Here is a 15,129-nt window from a genome sequence, read left to right as displayed (position 1 = left end):
TTCCTTGAGAAAATCCACAGATCTCTTGGGTTTATGAATCATGAAGCTCCTTCAAAAGTTATTGGATATTGCCAAAAAAAATGTGTTGCCAAGCTAAAAATAGAGCTGTTTTTCTTATTTCCTGAGGAGTTGTGATGATCTGTCAGTGTACTCTGGGGGAAACTATTGAACTAATTGCACAATCACTACAGGGCGCAATGGGTACGAGTGTCATAATGCTGCACAACAGTAAGAACAGACAGCTGCTTTTTTTTCGGTCTGATGAGGAATAGACAGTTTTCTGCCTACTCTGGCCAAAATGAAAGAATTACTGCTTTCATTGTCATTGCCACTAAAAAAAAACAATTTGAACTTCAAAGGCTGGAGAACAAATGTATTGCATGTTACTTCAATAGCGCAAGGAGCGCAGTAACCTACTTGTTTTGAACAAAGGACCACAGCATTCTGTTAATATTAGATACAACTTCCGTAGTAGGTATTTTAGTTGATAAAAGACAAACACAGCCTGGTTTCTGTGCTTAGATAGCTGGAAAGAAAAATAGATGCATAGATCCTCACATTTGGGGCATGTTTTATCAAATCTAGGGGCCCTTAAAGAGACGTGCTTGTGTGCATGTGTGTATTAAAATGAGGTTAATCCCTCTGAGATCAAATATCTCTATTCCAAGAGAGACTTGGCCAAGACAGCCTGGGCACAACAAGCAATATATTTCATCACTGGCAGAGGAAAAAATTACAGAGAAAGAATCAGAGGAGACAAAAAGAGGAGATGGAGAGAGCGCAGTGAGACAGGGAGATGGAAAAAGGTGTCTCAGTCCTAAAACAAGCCTATCTAAGCACTGACAGTTTCCAGTAGATTCTGCTTTTGTTGTCTTTACAAGTATTTCAAGCTCAGTGTCCCAAATCATGAAGGTTTGTTTGTTTTGTTTTACTTATTTCTGTCCAGGCTTTCAGAACGATCAGTGGGAATTCAGTTTAGTCTGTTTGCACCCAGAGACAAGACATATCTCTAACACAACAACAAACAGAGTTGGGAAGAAACTGTACAAACTTAGAAATGCACTATGATTACTTGCCAATAGATGCATTTTAAGTGCTGGTGGCATATAATTAGGTAGATTTATTCATGTACTGTAAATAATTTGACTGTAGTGTTTACACTTTTGTTTGCTACTTTACACTTCTCATCGTATCTCAGAGGTATGTAGTGTAAATTTGACTTGACAGCTGTAGTTATACGTACAACCAATTAATATACAGTGTACAGTAAATTAAACTTACAACAGTATAAAAAGTAGTTAGGATTAGTTGGCAAAACGGTCTCTCCTCAAGTTTAATTTAGTAGCTGTTCTGGAGCTTTTGAATGTATCACATGATCTTCCTCAGCAGATGGAGCAGCCCAGATGTCAAAGAATTGTAGATCATCAAATTTTATGAACACTTCACCGATGTCTCTGTCAGGGACAACATCAAAATGTTACATTCACAGTTAGGCATCAGTAATAGTAATCTAATAATATGAATATAATGTTGTGCTGCTTCATGTTTACTTTTGCTTTTGCTTTTCATACATTAGTTGTATTGTGTTCCTAATACTTAAGGACTTCAACTTTGGAAGAATTACAAATGTAAGGGAGTGTTTTTATATTTTGGTGCTGCTACTTTTACTTAAAGCCCCCAAAAATCTGAGTCAAACTTCAGTTTTTTTTGTAATATAAATTTAATTGTTGCTTTTTAGTTACAAATATTTAAAACCTTTATGGACAGGTGCTCTGAGTTAAAAAGGGGCTCATGGAACAAGATTTTAAAAGACCATACACCAACATAATTTACAGCATAGCCTGTTGAATTATAGCGACCCATATTCAAACAAAATGTAACATTGAATCTTACAACAAACCACATCGTACTATGTCATTGTCCCCCACCTGATGAAATCAGAGGGGGACTATGATTCTCTCTCTTTTGTGTGTTTGTGTGTGTGTGTGTGTGTGTGTGTGTGTGTGTGTGTGTGTGTGTGTCCTGTTGGCACCTATCAAACATCACACAGCCAAAGGCAACATTCTCTGCAGGCTGGACGAGGTACACTGAGAGTTGAGAACCATAATTGCCACAGTATAGATCAGGAACTGTGAGGACAGAGGTTTTTTTATTGTAAGGGTAAATGAAAGGCCCAAGGCTTCATGTATTTTTATCTGAAGGACTCACTTTATGTGTTTGACTGAATGGCATATAAAACAGTTTGCTTTCAAAAACAAAAACCCCTGAGCGGTGAAAAGGCTGCTCCTTTAAAGACATTCATCATACACATATTGTTTCTAAACAAAGAATATGCTTTTGATATTGTGACAAACATGTAGCTCTTCAAATCCCATGATTACAAAGACATTTTAAAAAACTACAAGACGTACAACAACTGGGATTGAAAGGGGAGAATCTTTAAAGACTATAAAATAGGGCTAAAAATAGTGGAGAGGCAGAGTTCAAAAGTAGTGCAAGAGACAGTTAGACAAAACCACACAGCTATAAAATCTTATCTTTAAAAAAAGCACAAGTTAGGTGCAAGCAGCACATGGCTGCCATTTCATAATTTATTTTAATTTAGATCTTTGTTTCTGCAAAAGTAAGAAAACATTCTGAGATCTATATTTAACGGCTCCAAGCAACACAGTAGAAAAATATTTATAAATCCTTAGACACCATTTGCTGTATTTCAGAACATGTTTTGGCTGAAACACCTTATTGGATGTTGGATTTTTAATGGTTCTAAAATGGAGATGTCACTGAATAAAGATTCAGCTTTGGAGGTTTCTTTAATATACATTTCTCCAAACAAAAATGAGAATAAAATGAATTGTGAGTATTTGCCACTGGATTTTTTTCCGATACTTTTCAGTACTTTCCTGCTACTTCTCGTCAGCACATCTTCAATGTTTAAAACAATAAGAAACATCCACTGAGTTGGGATGTGTCATTTTCAGTTGTTTCCTAACATGCTTTTTTTTTTGCTGGCATCTCACCCATTTCGTACAGTTACTGAGGTCAACAACCTTTTAACAGCTTAAGAAAACATCATGTTAGTAGAGTTGTGTTGTGTTAATACCTGTATTAAACGATCTGTAAGTCCTTTTTTCTAGGTGTTTTCAATCTTGTGCTTTGACTTTTGTTCGTGGGGATGCCCTTTTGTTTACATGTGGATAACAGATTGTGCCTTTAAAAATATTTACCAGAACAGTAATTCATCTAGGTACAGGTGTAAGTTTCTTACCAGTTTCCCTGCTTTGAATTTGTTCATGTCTCTCCATCACCTGACAACTGGGCTGCTTCTGTGTTTCTCTTTCCTCCTTAAACTTTTTCTTTGAATATTGAATTGAATTGAATATCGGCTGTGCCTTCTTTACTTTCTCCTTGTTTTTCTTTCAACACCATTACATTCTGCAATTCTTCCTCATTTCTGTCTCCTCTCTCCTAATTCCTTGACTCAGTCTCTAAAAATGTAATGAGATGTACTTTTTAAAGTCTGAGTGAGCATGAAGCAGAACTTTAACTTTTATGGTGTTAATTATAGTAACTGTGGACAAACAACACACAGTGGAAATGCATCAGCGGTCAAGCTATCCAAACTATCGAGCTACATTAACATTACTGCAATGTAAAGCATCAACACAGGATTAACTGGACGGTTAAACTACACTAATGCCAATTTAAAAAACTTAAGTTTCACTGTTTTGCTAGCTACTTACTTTGTTGACTTTTGTCAATCAGATTATTATTTGATGCCGCACATGTCAGTTAGTGTTATATGATCCTCTGAACTCGTCTTAATTCGTCTGTCTCATGAAAGCAGGTCCAGTCTACCTGCTAGCTTCAACACAGATGGTTTGTTTGTTTTAAAAACAGCATAGCAGGAGTGGGTGGTGGTTTGTTGGTCACTGGTTGTTACCAGGAACAGCTGTCTCTGTGTCTCATACGGGGATACAGTGTTCAAACGGAAAACAAAACGAGCGCTCCTAGAAGCTACAACAGAAACTGTAGGGACAGAAACGGTAGAAAACCAGTCTGAACTAATGGCTATAAAGTGATGGACTAGCTAAACATAAAATATGCCTTGACAAAAGGGAACTTTGGACATCAAGGGGCAAAAGGGCAGGTGCTCGGGCACCCTCAGCCCCCTGCCCTCTCTGCACATGCTTGTTAGGTAATATTTTAATAGTTTCAAAAATTCAGCTAGGTTTGATAAGATTTGATTGACTGGCAGCATACAGTACATGTACAATGATTAGCAACATCACCACTGTAATCACATTTTGATTTAATGTTGCTTAATCCTAATTGGTGCACAGAAATACATGACATCACCATTTCTAACTGAGCCCTGCCCTCTTCAAACCCATGAGAGAAGCAAGGACTAAAACACAAATGCAGAAATCTGTCATGTGAAATTACAAAAACTTAAGCAGAAAAACTTAAGCATGTACATAAGGACCCCATTGGTCACCTGATCGACAATATATATTTTCAAGGCCTTTATATAAATGATCTCAGTACTTTTTGCACCACTGCTCAAAAATGCATTATTACTTTCAGATTACTTTGCCATCAGACATATTTTTAGATTTACTTTGACGTATTTATGATGTAAAGGCTTTGATAAGAAAAGGTGAACGATGACAAGGATCAGGGTCATACAAACGTTACTTGTCATGTGGATTGCCTGTCACTACATAATTTGTCCTCTGACTCTCAAGTATCTGAGACCCGATAATAAATATAGACATTTTTTGTACCTTTGGCTGTTGGTCAAAGTATTTAATGTTCATCCCTGTATCATGGTCAGGTTGGGTCCATGGAAAAGATAATGTACTTACACAGACCCTGGGGCAGAGGGCTAGGCCTGTGCTAGGCGGCTGGACATATTAATCTTGTTTCCATTGGCCGATGTGCTCCCCCTCTTCTGGCTTCAAATGACGCCAGAGCCCCGGCCAGAGTCTCAGAGGCTCCATGGGATAGAGGGACAACAGGGTGACACATCACAGAGACTAGATTGTCAGTGAAGGTTCTGTGGTTGTATTGGTTTCCACCCCATCATGGCTTTCATCCCTCAGACTGCTGGGGTCTTGCTGAAAGGGGTGAGAGGCCTGTTACTATGGAAACTAAGAGGCACGAGTAAGTATGCGGGTTCATGTGTGCGTATGTGTTTTACTTCCTCTATCTGCCTTTCATATTGAGAGATTTCCAATCTTTGCAACATGCCAAATTAAGGATCAAGAAATTTGTTGGCTTTGCTGCTTGGAGATGAACTGATGATGTGTTGGGTTCAATTTGAAGTGGACTTGGAGTTTTTGTCTGACTAATAATTTGTCTGACTCTACTCTGAAGTGAAACAGAGCCTTTGTTTGAGTCGATTGTGAATAAAAATTGATGTAGGACTCGTTTTTTGAATGGATACTCTCTGCCGGCTTTTCTAATATTTCATCCAGTATGTTGAATGTAACATTGTGATATGAGAGCGAGTCTGATTAGGGAAAATGTGTGTTTCTAGGGGTCACGCTGTGCTGCTGTTGCGCTGTAATAACTACTTTTTGAAGTGGTTCTCGTGGTCTCCCATTGCTAAGCCAGGTCAGCAGGCAATTACCAATTTGACTAAATGGCATGAATCAGTCTGTTTCACCTGTCTGTTGCATGGAATGTGTTTTTTTCTTTTTTGCAGGCATGTATGTATGTGTGTGAGTGTGTGAAACAGAATTAAATCACAGTTTTGCGTATGTGTGCGTGTCTAACCTTTGTGCTATGGTTGGCGATTGCAGGTAATCCTTCCACCAGCCAAAGCAAAAAAACCATAAAGCAGCGATTCCTCAAGCTGCTGCCGTGCTGCAAGCCCTCGGCTGCCCCCTCAATCAGTCAAAGCAAGTGCTCCTTCACTCTCTTCTCTACATTCTCCCATGTGTCCAGCCTATTTAGTGAATTAAGAAGATTCAGACAGACACTGAAACATTCAGTGAACACATAAACCTACATAATCACACAGGAACACACTCAACCCCAACAAACCGAACACACTCTGGTGTTATTGAAGCTAATGGGTCAGATCTGTTTTCCTATGTTGTGATTTGAAGAGCGTGTTGTTCCCTTGGGTACTGGAACGTGTGTGTGTGTGTGTGTGTATGCGTGTCTGACAGAGGTACCAGGCTGATAGAGATTAAAGTGAGGTCAAAGTAGTAGTTTGTAGAGGTCAAAGCACTATCTATGGCTGGAGAAACAGTTGGAATGAGAATGGGGTGTGTTTTAGTGATTGTGTCTCTTTTCAATGTATCTTCTTGACCACTTTCATTAAACCTACTCTCTCAGTTCCTCAGTAGGGCTCTCTCCAGTTTTTTGAGCTTTGCTTGAGCTTGAGTGTTAAGACAAATAGACATTTTAAAGATGCTTTACTGACAATGTTCTGCTTTGTGATATGGAGTACATCAGATGTGTGCAAATTACTCAACTTAGAAACCTCACAATCATCTAAAGAAATGTGCATTACTTCATGTTTTGAATCAGTGAAATAGTAGAATATGGATTAACGTTGTTTTGTGCATATAGAATATTTTTCAATTTACTCATAAGACTTAATAGTGTATCATGAGCTCAATATGAGTGTAATGTCTTCATTAAAATATGTTGGCCAGCTCATGGCAGCCTTGGAGATTAGGAGGAGTATAGTGGTGATAAATGCTAACCAACACTCATCTCTCCCTCACACAGACAGCGAGGAAGATGACTTTGAGCTATCCACAGTGTGTCATCGCCCTGAAAGCATGGACAAGCTGCAGGAGCAGACTAAGTTCACCAAGAAGGAGCTGCAAGTCCTCTACAGAGGTTTCAAAAATGTAGGTCTGGCTGAAGAAGAGAGTGATGAGACAGGATGAGACAGACTGCAAATCAAAAAAACAACCCTAAAAAATCTGTTCTAATTACATCATCAGGAGAGTTTAGAGCAGTCTGGCTGGGGCTGAAGTTTCCATTTTGTCCTTTATATTCTGTATGATATGGGAACTAATGTGTTTTCTGCATGCACATTCGTATCCTAGGAGTGTCCGAGTGGTGTGGTGAATGAGGAGAACTTTAAGAACATTTACTCCCAGTTCTTCCCTCAGGGAGGTGAGTTGTCAGCTCCGACCACTAAACCTGAAGGGCTCCACAATACTTTCATTTGTGCCCTCCTTTCTGTCTTCATTCATCTTAAAAAGTTCAAATAGAAAAGTAAATAACATCATTTATTTGATTCTGTAAAGGTACACATGTAGATTTTAATCATCATAATGAAATGAAGATAATTAACTCATTATAAATCTGCTCTGCTGAACTATAGTACGTGCTCTGCAAAGAAGCAATTTTTCATCTCATGATATTTAGGTTGATAAAATGTTAACCACTCGCCTCCAGTTGTATTTGAAATTATTTTTATATCTGGGCTATATTTAGCTTGCTGCTAATCGTAGCTGTTCAAAGACTGTGCTTCATGTGTTGAGGGCATGCGGGTTACTTTAAGTTCTCTACCTTTGTAGATTCAAGTATGTATGCACATTTCCTGTTTGAAGCCTTCGACACTAACAAGAACGGCTCGGTTAGTTTTGAGGTGAGTTTTCTTCATACGTTGGCTTCCTTTGAGAGATAAAAGCAAATCTGTGTTCCAGTGAAATTTGTGACCATGAGCTTTATCCACAAAATATGTATTCCCTCTAAATACCTGCCCACAGAGATTAGGGCTGTGATGAAAATTTGACTTCATTTACTGTGTCAAGATTTGGGCAATTCCCAAACAACCTGGTAAATTGTTCCTCTTCTGTCTCAGGACTTTGTATTTGGCCTGTCTATCATTCTGAGAGGGACCATTAATGATCGGTTAAACTGGGCGTTCAACCTCTATGACCTGAACAAGGATGGCTGCATCACCAAAGAGGTAACACACACAAACACACACACACAAAAGTCAGCTTAGCTCGCTCTGAATTCTTACTGTAAAATCTAACTGTCACTGGTTTTTAAAGAGGCCCAAAGTTACTATAGCTACTAGCGAGGAGGATGAGGTCATGTCCTCAGTGTTTTGGAGGATGTGGAGGTTTTGGCAACCTGTTATTATATTATTGGTTCCACTATGTCAAACAAACATAAAGAGGGGGCACAGTTTCACGATGCATATGTTAACCCTTATTCTACCAACATATTTAACATATAAGGACTACCGACTGGGGACCCCAAGACTAAACGACTGTAAGAAACAATCATTATAACAAAATGTTAACTTGTTTCTTCTCAAAACATTATTAGTCATGTAACTGATGTCATCTGGAAAAAAACAGATTATTATTATTTTAGGAAAGTTACATTTAATTTGCATATTATGTAAAATAAAAATATATACTTTCCTTTAATACTGATTGCAGATTTTATTAAGTAGAATCTTTCCACAAAACCTTCAAAGTGACTGACAGAGTGCCCCTAGAGTGACTGACCCCCCCCCCCCCCCCCCCGATAGTGTGTGATACTTTAAATTAGGACCGATGGCAAATATGAACACAATAAATAGTTCAATCTATTAAAACTGCAAAGGTTGAACTGGGTGTTTTTGACTGGGGTCGCCCCAATACATTGTTTTTTTTAAAAAGCACCAATTTAAACAGAAAACAATGATATGAAGTCATTAGGAACAAATTGATTGACAAAGTCATGAAAAATTGGAATGATAGAATAAAGCACCTGTGAGATATGACAAAAAGAATAGCCTACCTCCGGAGTCTGCGGGTACCCCAGTCGGTAGGATTAAGGTTAATGTTCAAACCAAACCAAGTTGTTATCAGTATCTGCCTCGGCTTCTATGTTTATGACCAAACCCACCATTAGTTACTATCTAAAATTATTTGAATGACACTTATTAATTCTATATTGCATTTCATACCAATATTGAACAAGAAAATGTTAGCGAAAAGGCTTTAAACTCAGGGGTAACATTAGCTGGTTAGCTAGTCAGCACCGTTGATTATTTATGTCAAGAAAGCTCAAAAACATACTGTTTTTACTTACACTATTTACCTCTTGACTCTTAAAAAAAGTCCTTATGTCCATCCCCTGTTTTGTAGGACGCATTTCAGTGCTGCAAATTTGTTTTGACACAAATAATAATTTAGCTACCAATAACAAAGAACAACAATCTAATGCTAACACTGATGGTAATTTTATGGGTTAATTACTTGTGGGGGTTAATATGAATGAAAACATACAGAAAAGTGACTTTGAAGGCTAATTAAAAACAGTGTGAAAATTAAATGTAACCATTTCTAAAGCCACCCAATATCAAATATTTAAAGGAGCACAACAACTCTGCATATATCTATAATATAACCCTTCTCTTGGGGTGGACTGAAAGAAAAACGGTTGCAGATTCCATATTCGATTAATAATTGATTGAATTAAATTAGACTAAATTAACAGTGTATAATGTACTACACCATTCACTTTAAAGGGGAAGTAACATTTCTATGCACACATTTTTAGTTACATTTTAGAAATGAAACAAAACATTGTTAGTTACAGCCCTATAACAATTACTAAAATAAGACCTTTTGTCATTTTTAAGAAATGTGTTACATGGGTCCACTGGTTTGTAATTTTTATTTAATTAAACAAAGCAAAACCCCCACTTCTTATCCAAAAAAAACTCATGTTATAGGCTAAGTTTTTAAAATGTTCTTTTCCTTCCAACAATTTCTGCATCTTCAGTAATGTTTTCTCCCTTTTGTCCTTCACTTTGCAGGAGATGTTGGACATCATGACGTCCATCTATGACATGATGGGGAAGTACACATACCCCACTATGCAGGACGATGCCCCAAGAGATCATGTGGAGAGCTTCTTCCAGGTCAAAGTCCACAGACTTGACTTTCTATTAAGTCCTCATTTTATGATTGTTTAAAGCCACAGAAAAAAAGGATTGATAGACATACTGACAGGTTCTAAAAATAAGATAACATACAAAGTTGTTGAACGTATGGTAGTTTTCAGTAAGTTAATCTCTGACTGCTGTGTTTTCCTTTCAGAAAATGGACCGAAATAAAGATGGGGTAGTCACCGTAGACGAGTTTATTGAGTCATGCAAAAAGGTACGGCAGACAATGGGATTTTTAAGCCTTGAAAGAATAGTCTGATATTTTGGAAAATATGCTTGTTTGCTTTCTTGCCAAAGTTAGATGAGAAGATTGATAACACTCTCAAGTGTGCATTAAAGGACCAGTGCGTAGGATTTAGTGTCATCTAGCCATGAGATTGCAGATTGCAACCAAATGAATACACCTCCCCTCACCCTCCCCTTCCTAGTATGTAGGACAACCTACGGTGGCCATGAAACTTGTGAAAAATACAAAAGGCCTTCTTCAGAGCCCATGTTTGGTTTGTCCGTTCTGGGCTACTATAGAAACATGGTGGTGCAACATGGCGGGCTCTGTGGAAGAGAACCCTATGTAGATATGAAGGGCTCATTCTAGGGTAACAAAAACACAACAATTCTTACTTTCAGGTGATTATACACTAATTAAAACATACTTATGAATATTATATTACACTTCTGCCAAATCTGTTCCGCTAGATGCCACTAAATCTTACACACTGGTCCTTCAATGAAACTAGAGGCAGGAGGCAATTAGCTTAGCTTAGCATACAGACCGGAAGAAAGGAGGGAACAGCTAGCCTGCTTCTGTCCAAAAGTCTAAAAAAAAACCCTTCTTCCAAGAAGTGAGAAATGAGACTGCTTCCTTATCCAAATATCTCATCTTCCTCTAGGATGAGAACATCATGCAGTCCATGCAGCTGTTTGACAACGTCATCTAAGAATCTGGACCAGGGAGTACACTGGCACCAGGGAGGGGTGTGTGTGTAAGAGGAATCAGGGTTGAAAGAGAGCAAGAGTTTGTGAATGCGTGTGTGTGTGTGTGGATATCTTCTGACTTGCAAGATTGTTGGTGTTTCTGTTGAGAGCTGTGAGTCCAGAGGGCACTGAGAAGCCCTCTCCCTCTTCCTGGACGCCCAGTGGCCATTCTCCAAGCAACAATGGAGTTTCCCCAACTCCCTCCCTCATCATGCAGAATCTTAGTTTACCCCAGAGACACAGAGAGCAAAGGCAAGCAGTGGGCTCACAGACACTGGCACACCCAAGTCCTCTCACCTGTTTTATTTGAACTTTAATTTATTACTATTGCTGATGGAAGAACTACTGCAGCCTGTAATGGCTGAACTCAGAGGGAGGAAGTTGCCCCCAGACCTTGACCACTTTTTCCCTTTTCCCCCATGATGGCTGAGATTTGGATTTGTGAATCTGATCCTGCCTCTGTGCATGTGGGTAACACCTCCCTGGAGCCGCTTGACTGCTCATGCCCTGCCCAGTTGAAATGAATCTACCGCCATCTAGGGGACACAAGAGAGAAAGACATTCCTGAGGTGAAGACTCAACGGACAGGAGATTCAAGCAGTCCTGTTTTGCAGATGGAGGTGTTGTTTTCAATGAGGAACTGATTTCAGTATCGCATGATGATGTCACTAATATCCAATTATGTATTTACAGAGATACTCCAAAGTCTGCTTGTCTGTCTGCTGTTCCCAGTCATTCACAGGTGCCTCACCCTTTGTGTATGTGTGTGTGCATGTGTAACAGAAAGAGATGTCATCCATCTTACCTATGTAAGACTCTAAAGGGGAATACACCCACCTCCATTCATGGGATTCTGGTAGAATAATTCCTGGCCTTCCAAACTATTACAGTCCTAGCTGTAGGTGTCTATTGACTGTTGTACATTTTCTAGTGTTCCCAGTGATGTGATATGAGGCAGTACAACGTGGCGATTGCCCTCTTGTTGATGAGCTGTTTTGACCATCCCAGCACTCCTCAATATGGGGCTGACACACTACAGATGTACTAGTCTATCAAAACACATTCAAGGGGAATTTATTAGACTGCAGATTGTATTTGTGAACTTCTTGTAATCGGATATGTCACGTGGTCGTAGCAGGTTCAACCACTTATTTAAAAAAAAAATTCAAAACCCTTGTTGCATTAAATTAGGCTCATTCAACTTCAGTAATTCAAAGAGGCATAATATGTGTGTGTGTACTGTTAGTGAGAGAGACATGGTTTAATGACAGTTTTCTTTTTTTACCCCTGCTTATTCCCCCTCTCTCTGTAACACCAAAGAGAAGACATACATTAAAGATGTATATGAAGCCACTCTAAGTTAAGACATACAGCCCACCTGTGGGTGAAGAGAGAGGGAGATACTGTGTAGTTGGTTGGGCAAGGGCCAATCAGAGATAAAACCAGGATGTAATCTGGTAAACTGGCTGTGTGGTTTACCTGCACACTGTCCAAATTGGAGTGCAATTTTGGGTTTTAAACCCCATCGTTAGGTATTAATTTGCTCCTTTTCACACAAGAACTATTCTTGATGAAGACGGCATAAGTACCAGAGGCACTCCAGATGTTATTAAACAGGCTTTAATGTCTTTTAAATACAGACACTAACATGGAATAGCAATAATGTCCTCTATCATGTATCAGCACTTTTCCACTCATCTCACCTCTGATTCCTCTGAGAGCACAGTAACAGGTTGGAATAAGGCCCTAATGAAAATATGCACTTCCAAACCTGTAGTTTCTTTTTTTTCTCTGTTCTGAATTTTTTAACGAAAAAAGAAAAAAAGTAAAAAGTGGTTTGGCTCTGATTGTCCCTTGCCAACAGTTTTTAACTTCCATTCCTGACCACAAGTAAAACCTGTCTATACCCGCATGTACTGTGTCTAGAACAATGAAAACCTACTAACCCGTTGTACTGACTGTCTAGTTAGCTAGCCTCAACTGGTTGCATTACGTATTCAAAATGTGTATATTTTGTACAGAGACAATAAAAATCACAGTTACTATGCAAAATTGACTTGAGTTTGAATTTTGAGGACTGTACACAATTTTCTTTATTAAAATACACCGCTTTCAGTTTTACATTTCTAAAGATACAGTACAAAGCAACAATTAGGTTTCCACATTTTTAACATTATAATTTATCATCACTATGTCAGCAAGCAATGGTTCATAACTTAAATATACATAATTACACGTTCCAAACAGCCACATCTGATTCAACTAACAGGCAGTGCGTGATAGACAAAAGGCAGCAAGTGAGTAACCACTTCATAGCCAAACTTTCATTCAAAACATCTGCTGTACCATTAAAGCTGGACAAAGCTGAAAATGTGCTTATTTTTGTTTTTGCATGTCTTAGTTTATTTCCTTACAAAACAAACACTTAACATTAAGTGGTCATCCTCTGATGGCAACACGCATCCACAAATGGCTCAGTCAATTCCGCATTGGCAGCCTTGATGTATTATAATTCTTATCCAAGGCACTCAAATTACATCCCTGCTGTAATAATTGTACGGTGACATGGTTCAGTGTCACCGCATGTGGATTCCATTGCAGAACCACAGGATGCCTCAGCATATGCACAAAAGCCCAGTCTACATTGAAACCCATCTCTTGTTTTTTTTTTCCCCTGAATGCCTTATTTCAAACGAACACTGCTTACTCTTAGGTGTGGCTCGTAGGGATTCAGAAGAACATCAACTACCTACTGTGTCCTCCTAATTCACATAATACAGTGTGGGATAGGAAGTGGAGATAAATAATTGTTTTTTTTAAATTAAGACACTGAAATGTTGCCCAGAAGGTTATTTCTTTGTAGAAAATATGACATACCAAAACTCTGTGGTCGAACTGCATTGTCGTGGGGTTTTCAAAGAAGTTCTTGAGGGCAGGGGAAAAGGCCAGCAGATCATCAGGGATCCATCGATCTCCCATCTTAGGGAAGGAGTTATACACCAGCCCAGCATCCAAACCAGCAACAAAAGCACCTGTAACAAAGCATTTTAAACAATGTTATATATTTATCTGCATGTGTATTCATTACAGTCACAGAAATGATTTTGTTTCTTTATATTCCCCTCTTCTGACTATGCTTTGCAGTGCAGTGCAGTGTTGTATCTTAGCTTTGAATATGAAAACTGTAAGTTGTCCAATTTCAATTTTTGATGAACAACTTACAAGGATTGGTCAAGTCCTGCTTCCTGTAACTGAGACTTGCTGTGAAACTAAAACCACTCCTATCCTTAGCTGATTTAAAAAAGGGTATTTACACATTTATATTTTTGACATTGTGCTGGCACAACAACAAGCAGTACTGGAAAGAGCAGTGAGGAAGACGAGTCCACCAGTACCCTTGGCAAACCTCCTGAGCTGCATTAGACGTTTGGTCTCTGCCATCTGAAAAAAAAGAGGTGCCAGGAAAAGTCATGAATAAATAAACAAAAGCTTGTGTGACACAGACCAAGGTTAGGACTCCATTCTTCAAATGGAGACAGAAATTAAAATGGGTGTTTTGCCTGTAGGCAGTACCTTGCTGACAGGCAGCATCAGAGTAAGCCCGGTCCAGAGACTGGCGCAGTAGAGTAGCAACGCAGAACCGAGGTGAGCACTCAGTCAATACTGGCTGACCCGCCGGATGTCATAGGACTCAGGCTTCTCCTCCAAACTGCTTTTTACTATGTACCAACCCAGAAGGCCCTGAGAGGATACACAGAATGATTCTATATAAACAACTTTCATAATAAATACAACCTCTTGCCTCCAAAAAAACAGCACAAACAGTGAGGCAATGATTCACTTCCTGTGCTCCTCCTATGATCCTATTGAATCACTTAAACTGTATAATATCTCACCTGGAAGAAAACGAAATGTGACGGCTCTCTCTCTTTCTCTCTACTGTTTACCTTTCTCTAGTTCTCTGCAATTACAATCCTGTTGTCTTTCTTCCAGGAGTGCTAGTGTTAAAAGGTCCGTCAGAGTTGATTGACTGCACCTGAGGAGGGAGTGGCCTAAAGATATAAAAGGGCTACTGTTCCAGGAGTTTGCCCTGCTGAAGAGCCAGCACACCATCCTCATGGCTTCACTTTAGTTTAGTTTGCTTTGGAGTTATGTTCCTTTACTTTTACAGCCAACATTCCACACATCCACACACACTTCACATCACTGATGCCTAACATTCCCAT

At 39.0% G+C, this 15,129-nt stretch overlaps 2 protein-coding genes and 1 long non-coding RNA gene across 7 annotated transcripts in view; 1 reads left to right on the top strand and 2 right to left on the bottom strand.

Annotated features, from left to right (window-relative positions):
- The window catches only part of LOC121911443 (Kv channel-interacting protein 2-like), a 118,165-nt gene extending 107,261 nt beyond the window's left edge, over window positions 1–10,904 (top strand). For all 4 annotated transcript variants that reach the window (XM_042432930.1, XM_042432928.1, XM_042432927.1 and 1 more), the window contains 7 exons: window positions 6,748–6,872; window positions 7,074–7,143; window positions 7,551–7,621; window positions 7,838–7,945; window positions 9,797–9,901; window positions 10,080–10,142; window positions 10,819–10,904. In XM_042432930.1, the coding sequence (XP_042288864.1) occupies window positions 6,748–6,872; window positions 7,074–7,143; window positions 7,551–7,621; window positions 7,838–7,945; window positions 9,797–9,901; window positions 10,080–10,142; window positions 10,819–10,866 (590 nt within the window). In that variant the 3' untranslated portion in view covers window positions 10,867–10,904. The remainder of the gene's footprint in view (window positions 1–6,747; window positions 6,873–7,073; window positions 7,144–7,550; window positions 7,622–7,837; window positions 7,946–9,796; window positions 9,902–10,079; window positions 10,143–10,818) is intronic.
- LOC121911445 lies at window positions 1,380–6,082 on the bottom strand. Its single transcript, XR_006099859.1, has 3 exons — window positions 5,782–6,082; window positions 4,869–5,120; window positions 1,380–1,454 (listed from the first exon to the last, which is right to left on the bottom strand). It is a non-coding gene; the product is annotated as an uncharacterized LOC121911445 (long non-coding RNA).
- A 447-nt stretch (window positions 10,905–11,351) lies between the features above and the next one.
- Window positions 11,352–14,909, bottom strand: LOC121911444 (cytochrome c oxidase assembly protein COX15 homolog). Of its 2 annotated transcripts, none has more exons than XR_006099858.1 (5): window positions 14,800–14,909; window positions 14,477–14,644; window positions 14,218–14,344; window positions 13,781–13,935; window positions 11,352–11,439 (listed from the first exon to the last, which is right to left on the bottom strand). XR_006099858.1 is itself a non-coding variant. In XM_042432931.1 (5 exons), exons 2-5 carry the CDS (start codon window positions 14,492–14,494, stop codon window positions 11,404–11,406), a joined length of 291 nt encoding a protein of 96 aa, XP_042288865.1. In that variant the 5' UTR covers window positions 14,495–14,644; window positions 14,800–14,909; the 3' UTR covers window positions 11,352–11,403. The 2 variants fall into 2 exon arrangements, 1 of the variants encoding a protein (XP_042288865.1); XM_042432931.1 differs by having other exon boundaries at window positions 14,263–14,344.
- Between the last annotated feature and the right edge of the window lie 220 nt (window positions 14,910–15,129).

This window comes from Thunnus maccoyii, chromosome 14 (assembly GCF_910596095.1).
Source record: "Thunnus maccoyii chromosome 14, fThuMac1.1, whole genome shotgun sequence".
NCBI classification, from domain to species: domain Eukaryota; kingdom Metazoa; phylum Chordata; class Actinopteri; order Scombriformes; family Scombridae; genus Thunnus; species Thunnus maccoyii.
This window is presented reverse-complemented; position numbering and strand designations above follow the sequence as displayed.

Bases quoted from the DNA above. Each gene is read 5' to 3' on its own strand.
- LOC121911444 (XM_042432931.1), bottom strand. The intron at 13,936-14,262 runs GTACTGCTTGTT...GCTTTGTTACAG, and splicing joins CTTCCTCACTGCTCTTTCCA to GTGCTTTTGTTGCTGGTTTG. The intron at 11,440-13,780 runs GTATGTCATATT...TGTGTCCCCTAG, and splicing joins AGTTCGACCACAGAGTTTTG to ATGGCGGTAGATTCATTTCA.